Source organism: Gymnodraco acuticeps, unplaced genomic scaffold, assembly GCF_902827175.1.
Source record: "Gymnodraco acuticeps unplaced genomic scaffold, fGymAcu1.1, whole genome shotgun sequence".
Taxonomy (NCBI): Eukaryota; Metazoa; Chordata; class Actinopteri; order Perciformes; family Bathydraconidae; genus Gymnodraco; species Gymnodraco acuticeps.
The window spans coordinates 487789-514577 of NW_022991992.1; the positions used below are offsets into that span (position 1 = coordinate 487789).

A 26789-nucleotide genomic window follows, 5' to 3' on the forward strand; every position below is an offset into this window, starting at 1 on the left:
CGGAGATAAGAAAGATATTAACACACCAGTTAATATTTTTTAAAGAAAAATCTACCCGGTCGTTTTTTCCTTTCGGAATAACGCTAAGGTTGGATTTTTTTCGGTAACATACCTGTTACTAGCTTAATTGTCCCTCCGCGCCGACACCCCGGCAAACGAGGGTGGACCCTTCTCTCCCTCACACCAGAGGAGTCGGAGGCTCGGCTCGGAGGCTGCGGGTTTAGAATCTCGGGCACGGACTCACACCAGGTCTGCTCGTCCTGCCTTGGGCTGGAACACGCCCAGGAAGCTATCGATACCCCCGGTTCGTGCGGGCATTGTGCCCGCTTCACCATCAAGAGCCTCTGCCGACGGCTAGCGCGCCAAGCTAGGGACGGGACCCCTTCATGTCCGTTGATTCGCCGGCCGGCAATCGGGACATGGTGGCGACCGCTGCGGAGATTGAGCCCCGCGCTGTGTCAGGCTGGGGCGCAACAACGGCGGTAGCCGCGGAATCGGTGAGGGGTCTCTGGAGCAGAGACCTCCAACGGTCACACATAAATTATCTGGAGCTTTTAGAGGTGTTCCTCACCCTGAAATGCTTTCTGCCTTTTCTCAGAGGATATCATGTCCTCGTGAGGACAGACAACACGGCCACAATATCGTATATAAACCGCCAAGGGGGTTTGCGTTCTCTCCAGTTACACATGCTGGCACGCAAACTGATCTTATGGAGCTGCGGACGTCTCCTCTCTCTGAGAGCGACGCACGTACCAGGAGTGATGAACCTCGGGGCAGATCTGCTGTCCAGAGGTGCACCACTATATGCAGACTGGACTCTACATCCAATGATTGTGAGTCAGCTGTGGGTGCGTTACGGCCGGGCCGCGGTGGATCTGTTCGCATCAAAAGAAAACGCTCAATGTCAGCTGTTCTTTTCAATGCGCGATTTAAACGCACCGTTAGGCGTGGACGCGCTCGCGCACGCTTGGCCTCCGGTCCTTCTGTACGCGTTCCCACCCCTGTATGGCTCTGATACCCCCAATTCTGGCCAGAGTGAGAGAACAACGCCACACACTTATCCTGATAGCTCCGCACTGGCCTGCAATGTACTGGCTGGCGGAGATATATCAGCTGCTATGCGGGCAGCCGTGGCAGCTCCCGCTACGCAGGGACACACTGTCTCAGGCGGGGGGGACGATTTTTCACCCACACCCAGAGCGCTTGGCACTATGGGCCTGGCCCGTGAGTGGTATAACCTGAATACAGTGGGACTCCCTCAGAAGATGATAAACACTATTCAGAGTGCAAGAGCTTCCTCCACCAGGTCCAGGGTCGGCTCTAGAACAAATCGAATGGGGGGGCAATCATTTACCAAGGGGGGGCACACACTGCCGTCAACAACCAACACACAAACACCAACGCAACTTCAATTTCAAAAAACATGCTGTAAAGTCTATTGTCTTTCGCACACATTGCAGGAGTGTAGTGCTATTTTATAGCGCACCTATGACTTGTGCATACATGCACGGTTGTGGCACGACCACCAAAACAGAAACATATGGACATAGCTGGCCACCATATAAAAAGTGTGCAAATTTATTTAGTATCCTATCCATGTGAACATGTTTTAGGTGGGGGTGGACCTAACCTCCTCTAGGAGGGTCTGGGGGCATGCTCCCCCGGGAAGATTATTTTTAAAATATTGAAGTTAAATGCATCAATCTGGTGCACTTTGAGAGCAAAATTAAGAGATCTATGGATAGCCTACATCTCTCAGCATCCATATGAAACAGAACTGTACACAGATTTACTTTTTCTTTAGGGATATTTTACTAATCACTCCCCTTTTAAACTGTATTCTTGTGTTACTGTCCTATAGTATTTCATACCCGTTTTTCATTTATTCTCTTATTCGTTAATAACTATAGGCTAATGATCATATAAATGTGTTCCTCGCAAAAACTTGTTTACATAAATGGTGACCAAACCGTTTGAGACCCACTGAGATAACTTACACTAACGTGAACTATCTAAACACTGAGAGAGTCCTTACCTCACTGAGCTGAGGTTATACGATCCTCTCACAAAATGCGATCGTGCCACACACACACAGAGCCGAGCTTGAATGAAACACAGAGACCCAAAAGTAGGCTACTTGTACTGTATATCATATTATTTTCGATGGCTTTACTGTATAATCAGTGTAACAGATGAACAGATTGCCACCGGCTTTCATCTAAACACACAGCCACGTAATGATAACAAAACAAAGGTCGGGGGTCATTGGTCAAGCAACACACCAATCAGAGAGCAGCAGTGAGCACACCTCAGGCTGTGTTTTATATTTGTATTCTTTATTTCTGATATATTTCACACAAAAAACCTTTAGTGGAAACGTTTTCACTTATATGATTTAAAAAAAAAAAACGGCAGAGTGGCAAGGCTTGCCCACCCTGCGTTGGGGGGGCACAGTGACTCATTTGGGGGGGCATGGCCCGCGAATGACCCCCCATGACGCCGACCCTGACCACGTCCCTCTATGACTGTAAGTGGAGGGTGTTTGAAGAGTGGTGCCTTCAAAAAGGACACATCTCTTTTCAATGTCCTGTCGGGGTGATTCTATCATTTCTACAGGACCTGATTGATAAACACAGAGCTTTCTCTACGATCAAAGTGTACCTGGCTGCTATTGCTGCATGCCATGTGGGCTTTGAGTGAAAGACGGCTAGCCAACATCCCTTGGTCTGCCGTTTTATGAAAGGGGCTCGCAGGCTCCTCCCTGTTTCCAGGTCACTGGTGCTCTTATGGGACTTGGCAGTGGTTTTAGATGGGCTCACTCGACCTCCATTTGAACCCCTGGAAGAAGCTGACATGAAACACCCGTCACTGAAGACAGTGCTGTTACTGGCTCTGGCATCTGCCAAGCGAGTCAGTGACATTCATGCGCTCTCTGTACATCCTTCATGCACTCAGTTTGCCCCGGGGCAAACGAGAGCGTTGCTGAAGCCCAACCCTGCCTTTGTACCTAAGGTGGTTGGCTCATGTACCCTGTTGAGATCTTCATATGAAGTGAATACTTAAAACGAAAGTTAATTGAGATCATGGTATGAAGTGAATACTTAAAAACGAAAGTTAATTATAAATCATACATGATCAATCATATTCTTGTATAAACCCATAATGAGAATGCTTCTTGACGGTTTTTGAATATGTATCTATGCTTACAATTTTTTCTGTTGCTATTTGAGAACTTTGCGTTTTGAAAAGAGGGTGTTGTGAGTTTTCATAGTATGTTTAATACTTAAAAACGAAAGTTAGTTATAATCAAATATAATCAATTATATTCTTGTATAACCCACAATGAAAATGCTTCATATTTTAGGTTTTCTATAGTTACAGTATAAACAAAACAAAGTGGGTTGTTTAGGTTGAGTTTTCTTCCTCTCCTCTGGCAGCAGTCCACAGGGAAGGGGGGGGGGGGGCTTCACACTAAGGAGACACATTAAGAGGCCAAAGAGAGTTCATGTCCTTTTCACCCTAACATGAGAGGAGGAGTTTGTTTTTTGGGTTTAGGATCCAGTTTTTTTAGCATAAAGAGACTGGTTTTTTGAGAGAGCGCGAGAGAGGGGGGGAGACCCCTGGTAGACTCTCTCCGGGTAGGCTGTGTGCTTCAGAGCTGGGTTAATAGCTCTCGGTAAGGTCCTTCTAGACGGGGTAAATATCTCTCGAATTTATTGGTTGTTGGCTGAGTGGAATTATTTGATGAGAGATGTGTGTATGAACCTTTATAAATACCGCGACCTGTGGGGAAATCTGGCCCCCCGAATTTTGCGGACAGGTATGGGTTTTTGAGTGTTAATCCGCCGTCTGTGTCGGAAAAAACGGTATGAAACTGATGAGAATTGAGTTGGTGAAATTAAAAAGTTGAATGCGCTTTTTATTGTCACCGGTCTTTTTACGAGGAAATACCTCTAAATTCTATCGGGAGAATTTTAAAATGTCACAACTGAAATGGGCAGTTGAAATTAAAACATTTTGGTAATAAATGTAAGACTGTGAATTAAAGTTTCATTTGAACATGATCACAGCACGGTTTTTTTTGTTAGTATGATTATAATGTTGTGAGAGAGAAGGTAAAAACCCTGTATTAGTTTGGACCTATTTTTCTTCAAATAAACTGAATCCCACCTGTTGGATTGGGATCCTTTAAAAGACACCTGTGCTCTCCTCTCCTGCGTCAAAGGTAAGATTGCACCCTGCCACACACACTTAGGTAGGAGCACACTCCATTTACTGATATCAAAATCCTTCGGGATCGCTTAAACAGATTAAAAAAGAGTTGTCTGAATTGAAACAGCAGTTAATTGAACCTGGTTCTTCGGGGGGGTTAGGAAGAGGTGAGATCTTGCTGACGTTGGTGGATCTGAGCCAAGCAGCAAACTTACATAGACTCAATAATCTTCGGAAAGGTCAATTAGGAGGTCAGAGTAATTTACCGGAATAAATTATCAGGACCTCTCAAAACTCTAAACAACCCCCATTGACATTGTGGCATTTCCTCCGCCGCTGTGTTCCTCTGAGGAACAGCGGCCGAATTTGCTGTTCCCAGTCCGTGCTTTACGCACCTCTATGGACAGGTCAAGAGAGTTTCGATGCAATGACCAACTCTTTGTATCCTGGGCTAACCCTCATAAGGGCAAGCCCGTTACCAGGCAACGGCTCTCCCACTGGATTGTGGAAGCGATTGCTCTGGCTTATACGAGTCAGGGTTTGCAGGCACCAACGGGCCTGCATGCTCATTCTACTCGTGGACTGGCTACATCCTGGGCTTTGTTCAAGGGTGTTTCCATCCAAGACATTTGTGCAGCAGCGAGCTGGTCCTCACCGCTCACTTTTGTCTGCTTTTACAGGCTAGATGTCTCTGCTCCAAGTGTGGCCCGTGCAGTGCTGGGCCCCGTGTTGAGACAGGGTTCTACCTGTTAAATTCTGGTTGTTTTGGTGATTTTCGAGATAAGCATGTCTAGCAATACGGGAGTTTCAATATCCCATAGTGAGACATCGAACGGAGTGTTATGAATGAGAACTATATGTTACTTACGTAACCCCAGTTCTCAGAGTAACATGAAGTGAGAAGGGCCGTCTCACCAGACGGCCCTTCTTGCTAAGGCGAAGCGAGAAGAGGTGCTTATTTTTTAATGACGCTGCGACGTAGCACAAGCTACTTAAAGGGTGGGTGGATTCCCTGACGTAGACGTCAAGATCACCAGCCAATCAGGATTGGCGTAATAAGATTGATGCTTCTGTTTGCATACGCGTTGAGGCGCATCCCATAGTGAGACATCACACTTCATGTTACTCTGAGAACTGGGGTTACGTAAGTAACTACACCATAGTTGTGTATATGTTATGACAATAAACCTTTGAATCTTGAATCAAAGGTTGCTTTAAAAACAGCTTTTCTGTTGCACTTCACAATCAGAAAATAGAAAATAACTTACTATCCACTGGACCAGAAATGGAGGGTTGTCCACCTGTCTCTTTCACTGCAAAAATAGGAATATGCAGTGTTGCATTAATAAAAAGAAAAAAAACGTGTATGTTAAGATTCTTATAGATGTAATGGAAATATAATTTCAGTAACTGTAAATACAAACGTTTTTGAAAAACTTTTTTTTTTTAATATGCAGCATCTTACCATCTGAATCACCAGAGTTTCGTAACTCAACTGAAATACAGAACATACAAAAGATGGATTTTTCATATTTTGTTTTCATGTATTGTATTCTCATTAACACATTAAAATAAAGTTAATTTGTATTATGTTTGGACATACAATGGGATTGGGCTCTCTTTAATTAAATATAATCCTTTTTGCATAACACCTTAGTTAATTAAAAGGTAAAAGAAAGATATTTTTTTTCATATGGTGTACAGGAAGTAATAATGCCCACTGACCTTTCAGAATCTGATAGCTCCATACTCGTTCACACCGTGGTTTGCGTTTCCCTTTGTTAAGTTGTGAGAGTGTAAGGTCGAAGTCACTGATTGGATTCTTAAAGTGCACGTCAAAGAATATTGAGCTTTGGCTACTATTTCTGAGGGTTATTTCCTGTGTGAGAAGAAAAAAAAGAAATAACATAGAGGGATGACAACATGGGATGTGAGGGTCAATATTGAATAAACTAAAGATTTCAGTTGTTAAAAAAAAGTGAATTAGTCACATGGCCAACAGAAAAAATGATGCTGGTTATTTCAAATGGAGAAGTCCTTATTGTTTAACTTAAGTTTGATGGTATATACATGCTGGTTTTTGACTAAGTCCACAATTTGATATGCCACTGTTAAATTACCAGCATCAACTTTCTCCTCCCCTAGATTAACACATTTTGGCTAGTGAACCATATAGCTAATTCTTCTGTCTGTATGGCATATCTTGTTATTATGTATTTATTAAACAAGGATCATGCATAACAATACTTTAATTACAAAAAGGGAAGAGATGATTTATGGTAGAATTTAGCTATAAGATAATTTCCATCTGCAGTCCCTGGGTAGGTAAATACATAAAAATCAACAAAAGTGCAGATCTGTAAAATATAAATACCATCATATTTTACGCTCAGCTCAAAGGATATCCCAATGCCTGGTGGTTGTAAATTAAAAAGCTGATGGTGCAAAGGCATTGGGATAAACCCCTTGAGATGCACCATCTCGTTTTCAAGGGGGTCCCGGGATGTTTAAGACTAGTGGAGACCTTGAGGTTCTGACTATTTGTGAGTTCCCTTGATATTGATATATTAAACAGTAACCATTTCGACGTCTCACTGCAAGGTTGACACAGGTATTATTTACAAAATCAATAACTGTCCCATTTTAATTAGTGTCACATCCATTCTAGTCTAGTCAGCATTAGCAATACCAGGAACCTGGTCCAATTTACTGGCAATGCAAACTGTACCTCTGGGCGAATCTTGGCCGTTATGCCTGCTGTGAGGTTGAAATCTTGGTGCAGCGGCAGGCCCTTGTTTGTGCATGGCTTGTAGATACATTTGAAGTCTTTTTTCATCTTGTCGATGGCCTGGGAAAAAAAATCAATCTAAGCACAACCCTGCTTAAAGTTTACAGTAAGAAACATCTGTGTTTAAAATACATTCATGAAACAATAAGGTTTTAACAACAGAGTATTAGGGTCAGTATCTAGTAAAATAAATATTTCTTTTAGATTTTGTTATTTCAGAATGGCCACTGAGGAAAAGGTCATGATAAAAAAGTCATACCTTCGAGAAAACGTTTTGAGAGTAACTAAATAAGTGAGATCAAACCAAGCTGCAGCATCATCGACAATTACCACTGAATAGGTCTAGGTTCAAGTATTTAACATTTATAGCAACACGTGAAACAGTTAAATTGGCTTAAATGCTTTGTTGTTTGAAGCAGCTCTCCATGGAGCAGAACTTTCCCTCGAGTGATAATCTAAAAAACGAAATTATATCTCGCTTGATCAGTATTATCAGGGAACACATTATAACACCATGATAAGTATAAGGTTATATGTCAACCATGTATCGATCATTGAGAGTCATGTTGCAAACATAGCTTCTAGCTTTGGACAGAGCTAGCTCTGTTTGTAGGGACTTGGCTTGGTGACCAGAGAGTTGCAGGTTCAAGTCCCTGAACGGATCAAGTGAAGAGTGGGGACTGATACTTTGTGAGGTGGCAGTTGGTCTCCTGGTCATGCTGAGATAACCTTGAGCAAGGCACCAGAGCCCCACACTGGGAACTGTAATATAGCAGTCAACTGCTTCTTGTTTAAGGATGGGTTAAAGGCAGAGACTAGAATTCACTGTGTGCGGTGCTGTGTTCCTGTTTGACGATTGGAAGTTGATTGTATTAAAATCCTCCATTTCCATAACACACAATAGGACCCTTTTCAGATAATATTTCCTTTAAATGTTTTCCCTCACTTATGACTTTACTCTCATAACAGGACTACTTTAAGAATTAAAGATGCTATTTACACAATTTAGCCCAAATACTCCATTGTAGGTTTTGATTCATTTTGAATGTGTGACAGTAAGATATTCAGTAACCTCTTTAAGAGCAGGATCGAGCGGGATCAGGTAAACATGAAGAACGGTGTCGGATTCGTAGGCTTTTGAATAAATCAACACGTTACAGCGTATTTTTACTGGAAAGCCCATTTTCATCAGGACCGCTCTTGGAGAGAAAACTGGTTCAGACAGCTTGACATGGGACGATGTGACTTCAGACACTGTTTCCACAACATCTCCACAGTCATCTATGTGCAGGACTGCAAACTTTTGCAATACTTTAGGGATTTCATCTGCATAGTATAAAGCACAATAAATGAATGTGAATAAAACAATTGCATTGATTATTTTGATATTTTCCTCCATGATAATGATGTGGCAGGTACACTTCAAATAACTTCCCAGAAATCACTGTGATGTCTATCAGGGGACCTGCAGGCATGTATCTCATCATTTCCATCCTCTTCATGGGTTCCTCCGAAGAGCAAAACTGGTACTTAAAGCTGACCTTGTCCTGACAGACCCAGCGCAAGCCTGAGACACTGCATTCAAAGTTTCCCGCTTCAGACTTTAGGCTAAAATATAATGAAAAAAATAAAGAGTTTGCATTTGGTACAAAATGTAGCATTAATACTATTGGGGAAATATTTGTAGCAGATCTTAGTGTTCTCTCTGTGAAGAAATCCCAAGACCGAAGCTTCAGTGTTTACTATATTTCCAGTTTGATAATATGCAGTATTTAGGAAACTATTAGTACCTGTAAGTTGATGCCTCATCTTCATCTGTACTGTTCACCTCAGGTTCAAGTTTAGTCCAGCCACTGGAGTCCTTCTGCAGAGGCAATCATTTTTACAAATAAGTGAAGATGTGTCATTTGGAAAAATCACATAAATGATCAACAAATAACTGAATACATAAATAAAATGTAAGGAATTACCGTCATTTTTCCGATACCCTCAAGATCCAAGCTTCTTGAAGCCCCTTGTGAAGAAACAAGACTTAGTATAAAATGATGTTACTATGAAAAATTAAATCTATGCCCTTTAGCACTATGTGCTACATAGCGCTGATGTAGCAATAGAGCAAATTTGTTATGCAGGAAATACTGGTGAGTGATGTCTTTTTGGAAGCTTGAAATAATCCAATAAAAATACACTTGACTTTTCACACCTTTGGATCCTAAAGTGATGTTTGACAACTTTTGCTCCAGACCATAATCTTCTTTCATCTTCTCTAAAATATCCATTGTCACCTCCATAGACTGTTGGCCGTAGATCTCCACCATCAGATCCACAATCTCAACTCTCCCCGCCGTCTCTAATCTCTGACTTGAGATTCTTTGGAGGCCACGCTTGAATTTCTCGAGCTCTCCGTGACTTAAATCTTCCAGTGTTTCCAGAAGCTTCTCCTCCAGTGATGTCACGGTTACTTCCTAATGGATTCAAATGTCATCAGAGGGAATTAAATGTAATATCTCCACTAGTTGAAAACATTTTCCACCTCTTTACTGTCAACATTTGCAAACTGTAAAACCTAAATGAGAGCCGTGTTGTGTAAAGTGTGTCTGATGTGATATGACTCACTTCCTTCGGTGGTTTGGACGGATGTTTATCTAAGGAGAAAACCAAGGAAAAGCCTCATCATGACTGATTCAAAATCAGATTATCAACGACTTCTTAAAGGAAAGGTTTTTTTTTTTTACTCCTCTAGTCACAAAGAATCGAAGAATTTTAATAATCGGGAGCCGTGTTCAACAACAGGAAAACGATATAAGCTATATAACTGCATGTATATAACACTTTCATTTACAAACTCCCACATAACTCGTGCAGTATAATCAAAGTCTCATTCATTCAGGCACTAGCTCACTACTTCTGATGTGTGGAGAAGAGTAACGCATTTCCAAGTATGAGACTGTTAATGCAAAAGTGTTTCAAACAGTGAGGTTGTTTTGGGATAGTTGTGCTGTTATTAAACACGCCCCCGATTTACTTAAATTCATAGAAATGTCTACATTGTTTGATTTGTTACTCACAGTGGAGTAATTAATTAAAGTTAATTATTCCTTAAAATTAAAAAAATAAAGTACAAAAGCATTGCAACAAATACAAAACTCATGACTATTAACTCTTCTGTGTGATGGAGCAGTTTTTGTTTTCTTTCTCTTACCTTTGAGTCTTAAGATAGTTTCTGATAATCTCTCCGCTAGATCAGTTCTGTCCATGTCCATTAAAACCTCCCTGGTCACCTCCACAGACTGCGGACTACAGGTCTCCACCATATGATCCACCAGCTGGAGTGTACGTTCTGCCCAATTGGGATATCCATAAGAGAGGTAGGATATGCTCTTCTGGAAGTACGTGAACGGCAGCAACCACTGAAATCTGTAGCGCTCAGGAACACTCAAATCCTTAAGAGTTTCCAAAAGGATCGGTTTCTCTGCTGCAATTTGTGCCTGAAAAATGTAACGGATGTGTAAGAAAAGGTGCTATTTCTTCTAAGATCTCTCAAGTCAAAGACACACTAACATCTGTTTTATTAAATATGTTTAGCTTTTTTCTTGACTAATGCACATTTGTATATGAGTGTTCAGACTTCAGTCTGCTAATCTGATCATAACATCAGTGGAAGAAAAATCATTTTGACGGAAGAGATCAACTTTAAAAATGGTTTGGTTTGCATCATCATCTTTATGTTCAAGATGGATATGGTTAACAACTTGCATCTATTGAATGCAAGCTGTGATGTGTAAAGTCAGACTCACTCCCTCGGACTGTGCAGGTCGATGTTCATCCACAGAGTACATCTCTGAAGAGAGAAAATAAAGTGAATGTCTAACACACAAGATCCCAGCAACAAAACTAAACTACTTCAACTTAAAACATTCTGTTTCTTGTTGAGACTATGTGTCGGTGGCCTTTTATGGTATTTTAATTATTTCTTTAATGTTTGTATGGATTCCTGTCCCATGTTTTTTTATACTTCATACTTCATTTTTTTCATACTGAAATATAAAATGTATGCAAGGTTTTTTCTTCTTCTTTGTCTTACCTTTGAGTTCTGAGCTGGGCTTTCTCAACCTCTGCCTCAGATCAGTCCTGTTAATGTCTTTCAAAACCTCCATGGTTATCTCTACACACTGTTGGCCGAAGATCTGAATGATCTCTTCCACTATTTGTGCTCTGCTTGTTGAGGAACTCAAAATCAAAAAAAAATATCTCGGCTTCTTCTTGGAGACAATTAAATCCAGGGTCTGCTTGAATTTCTCTAGATCCTCGTTTCTCAAATCATACAGAGTTTCCAAAAGCAGATGTTTAACAGCTGCCATTGTTGCTACCTGAAATAATCAATACATTCATTAGACATGTATATTTGCATCTCATCACAGTTAATGTTTCCCTTTAACTAAAATCTTCCTGCTTTCTTACAGTGCAGACGCTTTTCTGCTTGCTCTTGCCTCTGCTTACTTTTATGCTGATTTTCCTATTTTTCTTTTCTGAAAACTTCGAGCAGCGGCTCCTGGACATTAACTGATCACTGGGACAGTTATTCTTCGTAAATAGATGGAGTGTTTCAGCCATATTTCAATATTTTTACGACGACCTCAGTCTTATAGTAGCGTGGCCTAGCAACAGATAAAGTCTGGTACTGCAGTGAAACAACAGTCAGAAGTGCTGAAAGAAGACTTTAAATGTCTGTTGGAAACTGTCAGCTCTCTAAATGCGGAGGTGTTCATCAGTGGCCCTCTACCGCCAGTCAGAAGAGGAGTGGAGAGATTCAGCAGATTGTTTGCACTGAACACATGGCTTTCAACTGCCTGTACTGACCATTCTGTCCATTTTAACTTTTCTGGGACCGCAGACATCTTTTTAAGGCAGGTGGAGTTTGCCTGAACAAGACAGGAGTGAAATTGTTTATCTCTAACATATTCAACTGCCTGCGTCATCAATCTGTTCCCTCTGCCAAGGACAAGCAACAAGAGAAATCAAAACAAGAGAAAGACACAACACATCTCGCAGAAAACCTTGAAAAAGTATCGCTGCGCCAGCCTGAGGAATGTCTTGATTATGGGAAACCTATGACACAAATGAAGGCGTCTCCACCGCCCTTCACCCCCCCTATCACCTTTGAGGATACTCTTCCTTCACCCCCCAGCTCTCTCTACTCTCCGTTTACCCTTTCACCCTCGCCCACCTTCCTTGAGTTTGACCACATGAAGGAGATACAGAGAGTTGGCACCAAGTCCTTCCTGGAGATCAATTACCGCATGAAGGCGATACGCAGGGTTGGCAGCATGTCCTTTACCCCCGCCCCTCAACGACTCCCACCACAATCACCGAAGCAGAGACGCGCACCATCTCCCCCATCTTCATCACATCATCTTCAAGACAGCATCTGCGGTCTCCGAAGCCTGATAAGGATGTGTGTGTACAAAACGCAACAAACTCTAACTGATATGTGCTGGGTCCAGGCTCAAGGGCGTATGGCACTCTCAACTCTTTCCAGGACAAGCCGGGGCCCTGCCTGTCAGTAGCTTTGCTGATATCTGTGTTGATAGGTAATAGATTAAGAGCGGTGAATCTTAGAAACAGGAAGCGCTCAAACGTTTGTGTGAGTTTATCGAATTTAGCAGTGATTCCATGTCAGCCACAGCTTGTCACAAAAAATCTGACTGATAGTGTATCGAACTAACTTAAACTAGCTTTTATTACAGATACACGCTTTACAACATCAGGAAGATACGTCCCCAGCTGACACAGAAAGCGACGCAGGTTCTGGTCCAGGCTCTCGTTATCTCACGCCTAGACTACTGCAACTCCCTCCTGGCTGGTCTACCTGCATGTGCCATCCGACCTCTGCAGCTCACCCAGAATGCAGCGGCTCATCTGGTCTTCAACCTTCCTAAATGTTCCCACACCACTCCGCTCCTCCGCTCCCTTCACTGGCTTCCGGTAACTGCTAGAATCCACTTCAAGACACTGGTACTTGCTTACCATGCTGCCAATGGATCTGGCCCTTCGTACATCCAGGACATGGTTAAACCGTACACCCCAGCGCGTGCACTACGCTCTGCATCAGCCAAACGACTCGCTATACCCTCGCTGTGAGGGGGACCCAAGTTCCCATCAGCAAAAACACGTGGGTTTGCTATCCTGGCTCCAAGATGGTGGAATGAGCTCCCCATTGACATCAGGACAGCTGATAGCTTGCACATCTTCCGGCGCAAACTGAAAACTCATCTCTTTCGACTCCACTTCGAGCGATAGATTTATTAACAAAGCACTTATATACTAATAAAGGACTGGCTTATCTAAAGCCAGTTGAGTAGCACTTGAAATGTTTGGCTCTATGAAACCTGATGTACTTATATGATTCTGTTTTCTTCAAGGTTGTGTCTTCCTGGTCGAATGTACTTATTGTAAGTCGCTTTGGATAAAAGCGTCAGCTAAATGCAATGTAATGTAATAATGTAATTAAATGTCAGGTCTTTGGCAGGAAAAACGTTTTTAATCAATGATTTTATCACTGAGCACAATCTCGATTTTATGTTTTTTAACGGAAACTTGGATTGATCAAAATAACAGTGCAGCTGTTCTTTTCGAATCAACAACTCCGAACTTCAGTTTTATGAGTCAGGAAATAATGCATAACAAAAGGGGGAGGAGTTGCTATTCTGTTCAATGATTCCCTTCAATGCAGGAAGACATCTTATGGGAGCCTTGCTTCTTTTGAATATGTGGCCCTTCAGCTGAAATGCTCCTCTCGAGCTCTGTTCCTAAATATCTATAGACCACCCAAATACTGTGCAAGCTTTTTTGATGACTTTACTGAACTGCTGTCTATAGTGTGTATTGACTTTGACCGTCTAGTCATTGTTGGTGATTTTAACATCCATGTTGACAACCCCCAGGACAGAGGGGCTAAATAACTGTTTTGTGTTCTTGATAACTATGGACTGACTCAGCATGTGACGGAGCCCACGCACAATAAGTGGCACACTCTGGACTTAATTATCTCAAAGGGTCTGAATATCTCAAAGGTTGTGGTGACTGATGTTGCACTCTCTGATCATTCCTGTGTTTTTTTTTGAGAGCTCTATTTCTGTTCACAAAAATGTTCAAAAAAACTCAAATTGATTATTGTCTATTATCAATTCAGGTTAAGAAACTAGTGTTGCTTGCATCCCATTTAAAAAAAGGCATTTATTTGTATACTTTACTAAAATGCAACAAATTCTATTAATTTTGTCTTTTTTATTGCACTTTGGCAGCAGATTCCATAGCTTCAGATCTGAGTTGTCTTATTAGTAAGCCTAATTTATACTTTTGTAGCAATACTATTTTTAAATAATGGCAAAGAAAGGGTTCAGTGTCTTTTCTTTTTTCCTGTGTCATATGTGGCAGCACTGTTCAATGTTTCTTGAAAACATTACACACTGTAGTATGTGACGTGTGAATAAACTCCAACTCTGTATCAACAACACTGTTGTCCTACCTGTCTAACAGGAAAAACTTTGTCACCATCAGTGACTGCAGCTCCCCTCCCGCCCCAGTCAACTAAGGTGTACCTCAAGGCTCTGTGCTTGGACCCCTCCTATTCAATATCTAAAAGCTCCCACTTGGTCAAATCATCCGCCAACATGGTCTCAGCTTTCACTCTTATGCTGATGACACACAGCTCTATCTCTGCACCAAACCGTCCACTCAGCTCCCCCCTCAATCCCTTGTCAACTGCCTACAGGACATAAAAAACTGGATGTCATCAAACCTGCTCAAAATCAACAGCAATAAAACAGAGCTTATGATTGTGGCTCCCAAGACGCAGCTCCAGAAGGTTGGAGACCTGCTTCTCTCCATTGACAGCTGATCCATCTCCCCGTCCACTGAAGTCCGCAATCTGGGAGTCATCCTGGACACCACCCTCTCTTTCCAGGCGCACGTCAAATCTGTCACCAAATCCGCCTTCTACCACCTAAAAAACATTGCCAGAATCCGGCCTTCACTCTCTGACTCTGTGGCAGAAACCCTTGTACACGCCTTCATTACATCCCGTCTAGACTATTGCAATGGAGTCCTGTCCGGGGTTCCCAGCAAAACCCTGGATAGGCTCCAATACGTCCAGAACTCTGCCGCCAGGCTTCTCACCCACACCAAGCCATGGCACCATATCACCCCCACCCTCATCCACCTACACTGGCTGCCGGTCAAGTCCCGGATTCAATACAAAACACTCATCCTCACGTACAAGTCCCTCCATTCCCTCGCCCCCCCAGTACTTATAATAATAATAATATATTTTATTTCTATAGCGCTTTTCTTGAACCCAAAGACGCTACACTTATCGGACCTCCTCCATCCCTACACCCCTTCTCGGAGTCTGCGGTCCTCAGACACGAGCCTGCTCTCCATCCCCCGCTCTCGCCTCCGAACTGTTGGTGACAGGGCATTCAGTGTTGCGGCCCCCACCCTCTGGAATGCACTTCCTGCCGAGATCCGTAATGCTGCCTCCCTGGACATCTTCAAATCATCACTAAGAACACACCTGTTCACCCTGGCCTTCGGGCCCTAGCCCTTTTCTGGTCCCCCGGCTTCCTTTATTTATTTATTTGGTTTGCCCGTTGATTGTCTGTTTGTCCACCATATACAGCAACCTTGGGTCCCTTGAAAGGCGCTATATAAATATCATTTATTATTATTATTATTATTTGTTGTGTAACTTCAGTTAAATACTTGTATGTGTGTAGATTAGAATCAAGTATTCATCTTTATTGTCTTCATTGTTAGTTTCCACATGCCTAAAACAACCTCAAGTTAAATCTAAAAGTTGATGGCTAAATAAGAGTGTTTGAGAAATTGTGCAAGGCATACAGTAATAGTCCGAATAGTTGATTAATCGTTTCATTAATCGATAGATTAATCGATTATCAAATTAGTCGTTTGTTGCAGCCCTATTGTAGTTATCCCATGTATAAATAAAACGTGTTATTCAGCAACCCTTGCCATTTGGGATTTTATTTTTGGTTGGGAGACCTCGGTGAGCTGGTCATTTCAAAAGTAGCTCACCAGCCAAAAAAGTGTGGGCACCCCTGATCTAGATGCTTCAGTAATTAACAATTACAGGCCCATATCAAACCTCCCATTTCTAGGTAAAATCATTGAAAAAGTAGTTTTTCAACAGTTGAGTAATTTCTGGCATTTGAATAACTGTTTCGATGTGTCACAGTCAGGCTTTCGTCCAAACCACAGCACTGCGACTGCTCTTGTAAAGGTCTTCAATGACACCCACTTAAACACAGACAGTGGCAGAACTTCAGTGTTAGTATTATTAGATCTCAGTGCTGCGTTTGACACTGTTGACCACAGCATATTACTAGACTGACTGGAAAACTGGGTGGGACTTTCGGCAACAGTTCTAAAATTGGTTTGAATCCTACTTAAAGGACAGAAACAACTTTGTTTATATAGGTAAATACACATCTGAGTTGACAAATATGACATGTGGGGTTCCTCAAGGCTCCATCTTGGGGCCTCTTCTCTTTAACATCTACATGCTACCACTGGCTCAGATAATGAAAAACTACAACATAAGTTACCATAGCTATGCGGATGACACACAAATGTACGTAACAATTTCACCAGGAGACTATGCTCCAATTCAAACACTGAATAAGTGCATTGAACAAATCAATGACTGGATGTGTCAGAACTTTCTCCAATTAAACAAAGATAAAACTGAGGTAATGGTTTTTGGAGCCAAGGCAGAACGTATAAAAGTTAGCGCTGAGCTTCAGTCTGCAATGTTCAAAACAACAGATAAAGCCATAAATCTAGGTGTAGTCATGGACTCTGACCTGAGTTTCAACAGTCACATTAAAACAGTTACTAAATCAGCCTACTATCACCTAAAGAACATATCTAGGATTAAAAGACTAATGTCACAGCAGGATTTGGAAAAACTTGTCCATGCTTTTATCTTCAGTAGACTGGACTACTGTAATGGTGTCTTCACAGGTCTCACTAAAACATCTATTAGAAAGCTGCAGCTAATTCAGAACGCTGCTGCTCGAGTCTTCACTAACACTAAGAAAGTGGATCACATCACTCCTGTTCTGAAGTCTTTACACTGGCTTCCTGTGTGTCAAAGAATAGATTTCAAAATACTGCTGCTGGTTTATAAAGCTTTGAATGGTTTAGGCCCGAAATACATTTCTGACCTCCTGCTAAATTATGAACCATCCAGATCTCTCAGGTCTTCAGGGACTGGTCAGCTTTCTGTCCTCAGAGTCAGAACTACACATGGAGAAGCAGCGTTCAGTTATTATGCTCCAAATATCTGGAACAAACTCCCAGAAACCTGCAGGTCCACTGCAACTCTGACTACTTTTAAATCCAGGCTGAAGACTTTTCTTTTTGCCGCTGCTTTTAATTGAAATATTCATATCTTAAACTGCACTGTAACTTTTATTATCTTTGCATTTTATCTTTGCTTTTAAATTAGTGTTTTTAAATGTCATTTTATATCATTGCTTTTAAATGAGTGTTTCTAGATATCATTTTAGAATAGTTTCTTAATGCTCTTAATGTCTTTCATTTTTGTAAAGCACTTTGAATTGCCTTGTGTTGAAAGGTGCTATAAATAAACTTGCCTTGCCTTATAAACTGGTTAGTTGTTGTGTTTGACAAACAAACAGACAGACAGACAGACAGATCATCATAGATAAGTCAATCATGTGTTTGGGTCATATATAGAAAGTCAGACGTCAGATGACATTACTTACTTTCTGGATCACTGCAGGTCGCTGTGCCTCTGAGTGTTTCTCTGAAGAGAAAAGAGGTGGAGATAAACAAACTCAATTAATTTTACCCTCTCCCAAAATATTAATCATTGTTCTGATTAGTCATAAAACATACTTTGTACACTAGGATATAAATACATTATAAATATACGTTTCATCTATATTTATAACTTAAAAAGAAGATTACAGAGCTTATTAACTTAGGATAAACAGGTTTGATGATTTAAAGATGTTTGTTTTATTTGTCTTACTTTTGGGTCCTGAGCTGCTTTGTGACAGCCTCTGCACCAGATCAGTCCTGTTCATCTTCTCAAAAGCCTCAGTGGTCATCTCCAGCAGTCTGTGCTGGCTGTGATCTTGCACCCAATAAAACACCATGTCCTGCCTGTCTCTCATCATTAGCCACCTTGATGAGATGTCTGGGTAGTCTTTGTCAGGGAGAATTTGACTCAGGACCATCTTAAAACTCTGTAAATCCTGGTCACTCAAATCTTTCAGTGTTTCCAGAAGCAGCTCTATGACAGACGCCATCGTTTCCACCTGGTAAAATCAAAGGAGATGTTAATCAAAACTGCTCCACCTGTTAAAAATCTGCTCAAAGATTGTTGGTCAACCCTATCAGAGACTCTATGACTCAGCCTATCATAACAACCTAGTGAGGCTGTCCAACAACATAACCTCTGACCCAAACCATGTTCTGAACAGTGAATATGAACTTCTACCATCTAATCGGAGATACAGGGTCCCACGATTCAATAAAGTCAGACTGAAGCACTCCTTTGTGCATCAGTCAATCCTCACAGTAAATACAGAGCTAAATCCCAGGTCAAATGCACGCTGAGCATGTTTTCTCTCACTGATTGTGCCGTATTTGTCTGTTGATGTTGGACATGGAGCTGCTGTGACGCAAGTCAAATTTCAGACTTGATCTGACAAATAAAGTAATATCGTATCGTATTGGGGCAAAAGATAAATTTCTCAGCTGGGATGATTACAGATTATTTTTTGTTTATAACTCGTCAGTTTCAGTGTTTTACAAGAGGGTATGTGGTAAGAGAACATCAGCCATGTCACCACAACGTATCAGTACACTTTATATTGTTCATCCAATTCATCACAAAACCATTTTCTTTTTGTATAAAGGCGTGTTTGATTAATTACTTTATTTGACCCCCTAGGTAACTCTTTCAAAGGCTGTGGTAGAATAATTACGTCAGGCGTCTTGATTTAGCAACTGAGTGGCAGTTTAACCAGTTGCATCTTTTTATTTTGTTATTGAAGAGTAAGAATCACTATCTTTATTTTTACCTCAGTATTGTTAATTTCTCTTTCTGAATGTTAGAAAAACAACTCATGAAGAATGTGCTATAATTTCCCCTCCAGACAGACATAACACAAATTATTAACACTATTCATAAATAACATTGATGCCTAGAACCTACAGTATGTGTTCCTAACTTGGCGTGATCAGATTATTTCTGTAAGAAAACTATCCGAGACCAAAAAAGGTTTGTATCATGAATAATGTTCAGGGTGGAGATTATTTTCAGTCTTCTAAATCTACTGAGTCAAAGCTGCACTGGGTGGAGTCAGAGTGATGGGACATTACTCACTCTCTGGATCAGTGAAGGAAGCCATTTCTCTGAAGAGAAGAAAAAAAGAAAAAGAGCACACGACTGATTCAAAATCAGACTATGGACAACTTTAGTCAGATTGAGTTACTTTTGAAAAAAATAACGTAATATGAATAATTCAACTAAATAACACTCAAATATGGTTCATGCTGGCATCATTCAAATCAATCACAAAGAGTGAGAGGTTTGACATTATATTAGTAACACCCATTAAAGGAACACTGCACCCACAAAATGACCTTTTAATAGAAATGACTCCTCCCTTGTTACCTTTAATTCTTCAAGAAACAAAACAGACAAAAGTATTGATTAATAGGGAGCTGTGTTTAACAAGAAAACAACTTTATTAACTTTATAACTAAAACTATATAAAACATCTATTTACAAACTCCCACACAACTCGTGCAGTAGAATCCAAGTCTCATTTATCCTGGCACGAGTTCACTACTTCCTTAAAACGTGCATTTTCACTAAACCTTCCTGTTTTAAGCATTTCAAGGCACAGACGGGTACTCCACGTGCAAGTATGAGACTGTTGATGCAGAAGTGTTTTAGAGGTTAGGTTGTTTTGATCAAGTTGAACTGTTATTAAACACGCCCCCATTTACTTCCATTCATAAAGACTTTCTCCATTGTTTTATTTGTGACTCACAGAGGAGGCATGCAATAAAACAGATGTCTTCAACAATTATGGAGAACTCAGGGTGAGTAAATGTAAAACAAAACAACTGGTCATTTTGTAGGTGAACTATTCCTTAAAATCCAAAAAACTCCAATACAAAAGCATTGCAAACATTACAAAAACTCATGACTATTAACTCTTCTGTGTGATGTAGCAGTTTTTGTTTTCTTTCTCTTACCTTTGAGTCTTAAGATAGTCTCTGACAATCTCTCTGCTAGATCAGTTCTGTTCAGGTCCATTAAAACCTCCCTGGTCACTTCCACAGACTGCGGACCACAGGTCTCCACCATCTGATCCACTAGCTGGGATGCACTTTCTGTCCAATTGGGATATCCATGAAAGGAGGATATGCTCTTCTGGAAGTACGTGAAGGGCAGATACCACTTAAATCTGTAGCGCTCATCGCCACTCAAATCCTTAAGAGTTTTAAGGATCTCTTTCATTGCTGCAATTGGTGCCTGAAAAATGTAACGGATGTGTAAGAAAAGGTGCTATTTCTCTATGGAAATGAATATTACTTTGTATTCATTTCGGCAGTCAGTGTTTCAGACAAGAGGATTTTATAAAATGTTTACAAGATCTCTCAAGTCAAAGACACACTAACATCTGTTCTATTAAATATGTTTATCTGTTTTCTTGACTAATGCACATTTGTATATGAGTGTTCAGACTTCAGTCTGCTAATCTGATCATAACATCAGTGGAAGAAAAATCATTTTGACGGAAGAGATCAACCTTAAAAATGGTTTGGTTTGCATCATCATCTTTATGTTCAAGATGGATATGGTTAACAACTTGCATCTATTGAATGCAAGCTGTGATGTGTAAAGTCAGACTCACTCCCTCGGACTGTGCAGGTCGATGTTCATCCACAGAGTACATCTCTGAAGAGAGAAAATACATTTAAATGACTCAGAGGATTGAAAACTCATTTAACATAAGAGAATATAATCAACTTTAATTACGCTTACTTACTTTAAACGGAAACAAATGAAAATAAAATGAATGTACATCAATAATTAACACTGTCACAATCTAAAGCATTTTAACACAATATTTCTTGTTGAGACAATGTGCCTGTTGGTCATATCATTATTTATTTAATGTTTGCATTGATTCCTGTTCCAAGTTTGTTTTATATTTAACATTGATGATGTCGCTGAGAAAATGTATGATGTATGTGACGTAATGTTTATGACACACTTGTTTATGTTAATTGTTTTCTTCTTTGTCTTACCTTTGAGTTCTAAGTTTGTAAACCTCTGCCTCAGATCAGTCCTGTTAATGTCCTTCAAAACCTCCATGGTTATCTCTACACACTGTTGGCCGAAGATCTCTATTATCTTTTTCACTGTATGAGCTCTGCCTGGTGAGGAACCCCAAATCACTGGAAAATATCTCGGCTTCTTCTTGGAGATAATTAAATCCAGGGTCTGCTTGAATTTCCGAAAATCCTCGTTTCTCAAATCATTCAGAGTTTCCAAAAGCAGATGTTTAACAGCTGCCATTGTTGCTACCTGAAATAATCAATACATTCATCATTAGACGTGTGTATATTCCAGTGGCGAACCGTCAGGGCCTTCAAGGTATTCAGAGAATACCCTGGAACACTCAGATAAAACAAACAAAATATCGATTTAATTATATAAATAAAATGTAATAAAATGAATAAATGAGAATGGTATCTGTGTTGTTGATCTGTAATATTAAAGTGTTACGTTGATTTGTTTGTCCTTCTCGGACGATGCACTACGCATTTCAGTGGTTTTCTGTTAGAAAAGAAAGCAACCAATCAGATCTCGTTCTGGGTCTCTGGGTAGAATATCCTTCAACAAGGTATTCTACATCCTTGATCGAATGTCCTGCTGGCCGTTGCACTGAATGAGAGCGTACGTTTGGACTGACAGTTTGGTCAACCAATCATATATTGATTTGTAGCCAATGGGCATGTTCTTTCAGAGTTCCCCTCGATTCCAGGGTATTCTAGAAGGCCCGCTGGTTAACTGGCTCGAGACAGAGGCTCTAGATAAATGCGACGAAGCAATTCATGCCGTTTTATTGTTTTTAACGTTGAAATGACAAGTGCAACAGGTGAAGATGAAGTTGTTGCGGAATTGTTGTGAGTACCCTTTTCAAGACGACAATTCAGTGAAAAGACGGACATTATAATGCCGCGGAGGGGGGCAGCGGCAGCGACAGCGACAGCGACAGTGGCAGCGGCGGGTGTGTGTGTCTACAGAAGGTCCAGTTGTGATAGACACGGTTCGCCACTGGTATATTCCTCTTGGACAATTACAAATGTGTCTATTTGCATCTCATCACTGTTAACGTTTTCCAGAGACAGGCAGACAGACAGACAGACAGACAGACAGACAGACAGACAGACAGACAGACAGACAGACAGACAGACAGACAGACAGACAGACAGACAGACAGACAGACAGACAGACAGATCATCATAGATAAGTCAATCATGTGTTTTGGTCATATCATTACCTGTTGAAGGAAAGGTGTGCTGTAGAAAGTCAGACAGATGTGACATTACTTACTTTCTGGATCACTGCAGGTCGCTGTGCCTCTGAGTGTTTCTCTGAAGAGAAAAGAGGTGGAGATAAACCAACTCAATTCATTTTACCCTCTCCCAAAATATTAATCATTGTTCTGATTAGTCATAAAACATACTTTGTACACTAGGATATAAATACATTATAAATATACGTTTCATCTATATTTATAATTTAAAAAGAAGAATACAGAGCTTATTAACTTAGGATAAACAGGGTTGATGATTTAAAGATGTTTGTTTTATTTGTCTTACTTTTGGGTCCTGAGCTGCTTTGTGACAGCCTCTGCACCAGATCAGTCCTGTTCATCTTCTCAAAAGCCTCAGTGGTCATCTCCAGCAGTCTGTGCTGGCTGTGATCTTGCACCAAAGAAAACACCATGTCCTGCCTGTCTATCATCCTGTGCCACCTTGATGAGATGTCTGGGTAGTCATTGCCAGAGAGAATTTGATTCAGGACCATCTTAAAACTCTCTAAATCCTGGTCACTCAAATCTTTCAGTGTTTCCAGAAGCAGCTCTATGACAGACGCCATCGTTTCCACCTGGTAAAATCAAAGGAGACGTTAATGGGGCAAAAGAGCAATTTCTCAGCTGGAATGATTACAGATTATTTTGATTTCATCTCATCAGTTTCAGTGTTTTACAAGAGTGGATGTGGTAAAAGAACATCAGTCATGACACGCACAACGTATCAGTACACTTTATATTGTTCATCCAATTCATCACAGAACCATTTTATCTTTGTATAAATTGGGTGTTTGATTAATTACTTTATTTTAATTCCTGGGTAACTCTTTCAAAGGCTGTGGTAGAAAAACTGCGATAAGCCTCTTGATTTTACAACAGAGTCAATTTTTAACCAGTTTCTCTTTTTTTTGTATTTGAACAAATACTATATAGATAAGATTAATGGCTAAGAATGTTTGTGTAACTAATTTGGCATGATCAGATTATCTATCTGGGACAACAAAATGAAGTTCAGGATGAAGATTCTACTGAGTCAAGGCTGCACTGTGTGAAATTGATGGGACTTTACTCACGCTCTGGATCAGAGAAGGAAGCGGTTCCTCTGAGGATAAAAAAAAAGGAAAAAGGCCCATTTCATTTATTTCATCCCAATGTGACACACTAACCTCCTCAACAGTGACAGTATAATTATTTATATATCCACTTAAAGATATTCTAACACTGTTCAATGGCTTAAGATACATTTGGTATCTGAATATACATAAACGATATTCTTATGAAATAGAAATGTATATTTTCACATATTTCTGTCTTGTTTCTCTTACCTTTGGTTCCTGAGCTGATGTCTGACAATCTCTGCACCAGATCAGTCCTGTTCATCTTCTTTAAAACCGTTTTGGTCATATTCACACACTTTCCGCTGAACGTCTTCACCATCAGATCCACTGTTTCATCTGTGTTTGCCGCTTTGAGTCGACCCCTTAGGATCAGTGGGAAACTTTCCTCTAATTCAATGAGTGACTTGAATTGGTTAAGCTCATCTGAACTCAAATCATTCAATGATTCAAGAAGTATCTTCTGAGCCATCATGCTTTCTACCTGTAAAGTTTAAAGGACATATCTTAGAGTGTATGCAGGATAGGATGTAGGTTAGGTTATGTGTGTGATTCACATCCAAGATCAGAGACTGAGTCTCTTCTTATTTCTATCACCAAGATTAACTTTTAGATTGTATTCAAAACTCGATTTACTGCATTGCGGTTGTATGCCTTCACAAAAAGTGGCAGTTTACATCCATGGCGATCCAAAATGTAATATCTTTATCATTAATCATTTTAATCCCATGGCATTTTTCCACCAAATTCAAAATCTGTTTATTTTTGTACTCAAGTGGATTTTTGTCCCAAATCTAAATAAATAGTTGTTGGGTTAAGGAACACCCATTCTTCCACACAGGGCCCAATGGGTCAGTGGATGATTTTAAATGTTGTCAATCATTTTAAATCATGTTTGAAAATAATATGAGGTTACAGAATATTGTTTCTCAGTGAAGGATTTCCTCGTCGATTTCAGAAACATTTGCCAGATCAAGGTGAGTTAAGATAACTAATGTTGTTTTAAAGGTTTGGCTTGGAGTCATTAATATTTTACTCTCTATTGCATACACCAATTGCATCTCAAAAGCAGTGATTATATGAGCGGCACACCATATGATATCCAAACTTTCCTTAGAATCCTTTTCAAAACTAAATATGTACTCACCTCCATGTCTTTCTTATTCTTCTTATATTTCTCAGAGTCATCACAAAGGCCATCGAGGAGATGTGGACTCATGTTCTCTCAGCAGTTTGTAGAATATCTCTTTTCCTCCAGGTCCACAGACTCTCAAAGGCCCACTTAGGAGAGCCCTCATCTTCTCCCGAGGGCCATGGAGGGATAGGATTTCCTCATAATGTTCTCTTTTGATAACTTTATATGAGAGCAGTCCATCCAGAATTGGTTCAATGTTTTTTACTCTCTGGACTAGTGCTATATGATGTTTATCCACAAGTAGCACTGAGGAAAGAAAAGGCAAAGTGGTTAGCTTGGAGATAATATGCATCACGATATATTTAATAAAAAGTGGTAAAACCTCAAATTCATCTAATATTACAAAACCGGAAAATGTACTTTTACTCTGAATGAATTACTTCTAAGAAACTAAGGAGCACATCTCTGGTAAAAACACGTTTAATGTGGTGATTCTGTATGTTTAAAAAATTAAGTTATAAAGATCCGTGGTCCGGTAAAAACAACCCAATAACCAAACTAACTGATTAGTGGACAATATGCTATTGAGTATTGAGTAAGTCGAGTGAAGAATTTCCTACATGATAAAACAGAAGGAAATACATTTTCCAGTCAGATTCTGCTTTTAAACTCAGCTTGTTGTAGCCAACCTTAACTCAAACTAAAATACTGTGTACATGCTGTAATACCTGTGGACCTACCTTCCTCCATCATGTTTAGATCAGGTGCTGCCGAGGATTAAGGAGCTGTTAAAAAAAGGTATTGTTGTTAGACTTTACACATACCTCTGTTGTCTCTTATAATATTTACGAAAGAGAAACAAAATGCGGTCTTTCTTTAACGGTCCCCACACTAAGAAATGAATAATTAAAACTAGCTTAGGCTACACCACACATTGTGAGGCTCAGTTTAATGACAACTCCAAATGTTTAGCCAAAGAAAAAAAAGTAGCTACTATGAATACATGTGTGAATCAGAAACAGACAATAAAGCCAATGATAAAAGAAAAGAAAAGCTACAAGTAAAGTGAAAGGCTCTTTAAGAACTTCTCATGCACAGCGTTGAGCCATCATGAAAGGAACATCAGTTTGTGGTAGCTTAACGAACCATTTTGAGCTAATTCAGTCCAAATCTAAAGATGCTCAATTTCCAATGATATGAAACTATTTCGGAAATCATTTGAGAAGCTAACAGATTGTTTGCTATTTTGTTATTTAAAAAAATGGCTCGAGCAAGTACTAATGCTCCAATAAGATAAAAACTGCTTTTTTAATCCATGTATTTATAGGTTAAAAGCTTTACAGCCCAGGAAAAGGTCATTTCCACACAGCACAAACTCCACAATACTAAAAGTAGCATTTTTGTCATTTTCTAACACATGAAACCTGCCATAACAGTTTCAGACGTATTTTGTAAAACTGTACGTCAGGAAACGGAACCCTAAAAAACCAGAAGCGATATGTCAGTGAGACAGTTATTAAGTGAATGTGTAGTGACTGAATAATATAATTGTACATGTCATTAGTGCAAAGAAAACGCAGTTGGTTAAAGTGAAAGCAAAAAGATCCAATAATGTTCAATAACTGCGGGACACCAGTTGATCTGTCTCGTGAACGTTACACCTGTTCGTGCTGCACGTAGAGATAAAACTCACCGGATGTTTCTCTCTTTCTCCCTCAGTCTGCTTCCAACAGGTTCTCAATATCTTTCAGTATCTTTAAACTTTATGAAAAGTTTAAATCCCGCTACATTTCTACCTCTCGTTCAGTTTCCTGAAGCCGAAGTTAAACGTGTGTCCTTTTCTCTGAAGTGACGTGGAAAAG

The 26789-nt window shown here is 40.2% G+C and overlaps 2 protein-coding genes across 5 annotated transcripts in view; both read right to left on the minus strand.

Annotated features, from left to right (window-relative positions):
- LOC117536349 overlaps positions 1 to 24996 on the minus strand; it is a 57049-nt gene extending 32053 nt beyond the window's left edge. Inside the window, exons 1-8 of one of the 2 annotated variants that reach the window (XM_034201169.1) lie at positions 24940 to 24996; positions 24003 to 24276; positions 23751 to 23779; positions 22964 to 23252; positions 22695 to 22723; positions 21383 to 21662; positions 20986 to 21029; positions 20324 to 20603 (exon numbers count right to left, since the gene is read on the minus strand). In XM_034201169.1, coding sequence (XP_034057060.1) covers positions 20324 to 20603; positions 20986 to 21029; positions 21383 to 21662; positions 22695 to 22723; positions 22964 to 23252; positions 23751 to 23779; positions 24003 to 24276; positions 24940 to 24945 — 1231 coding nt within the window. In that variant the 5' untranslated portion in view covers positions 24946 to 24996. Of the gene's footprint in view, positions 1 to 20323; positions 20604 to 20985; positions 21030 to 21382; positions 21663 to 22694; positions 22736 to 22963; positions 23253 to 23750; positions 23780 to 24002; positions 24277 to 24939 lie in introns of both variants that reach the window. The other variant, XM_034201168.1, reaches the window with a different exon arrangement.
- The window catches only part of LOC117536350 (NACHT, LRR and PYD domains-containing protein 1b allele 1-like), a 60369-nt gene that overhangs the window by 7703 nt on the left and 25877 nt on the right, over positions 1 to 26789 (minus strand). For all 3 annotated transcript variants that reach the window (XR_004567546.1, XM_034201170.1, XM_034201173.1), the window contains 5 exons: positions 8073 to 8326; positions 6941 to 7060; positions 5938 to 6091; positions 5678 to 5707; positions 5481 to 5525 (listed from right to left, as the gene is read on the minus strand). Coding sequence is in view for 2 of the 3 variants with exons in the window: in XM_034201170.1 (XP_034057061.1) it covers positions 5481 to 5525; positions 5678 to 5707; positions 5938 to 6091; positions 6941 to 7060; positions 8073 to 8326 (603 nt within the window). In the remaining variant the exon portion in view is untranslated. The remainder of the gene's footprint in view (positions 1 to 5480; positions 5526 to 5677; positions 5708 to 5937; positions 6092 to 6940; positions 7061 to 8072; positions 8327 to 26789) is intronic.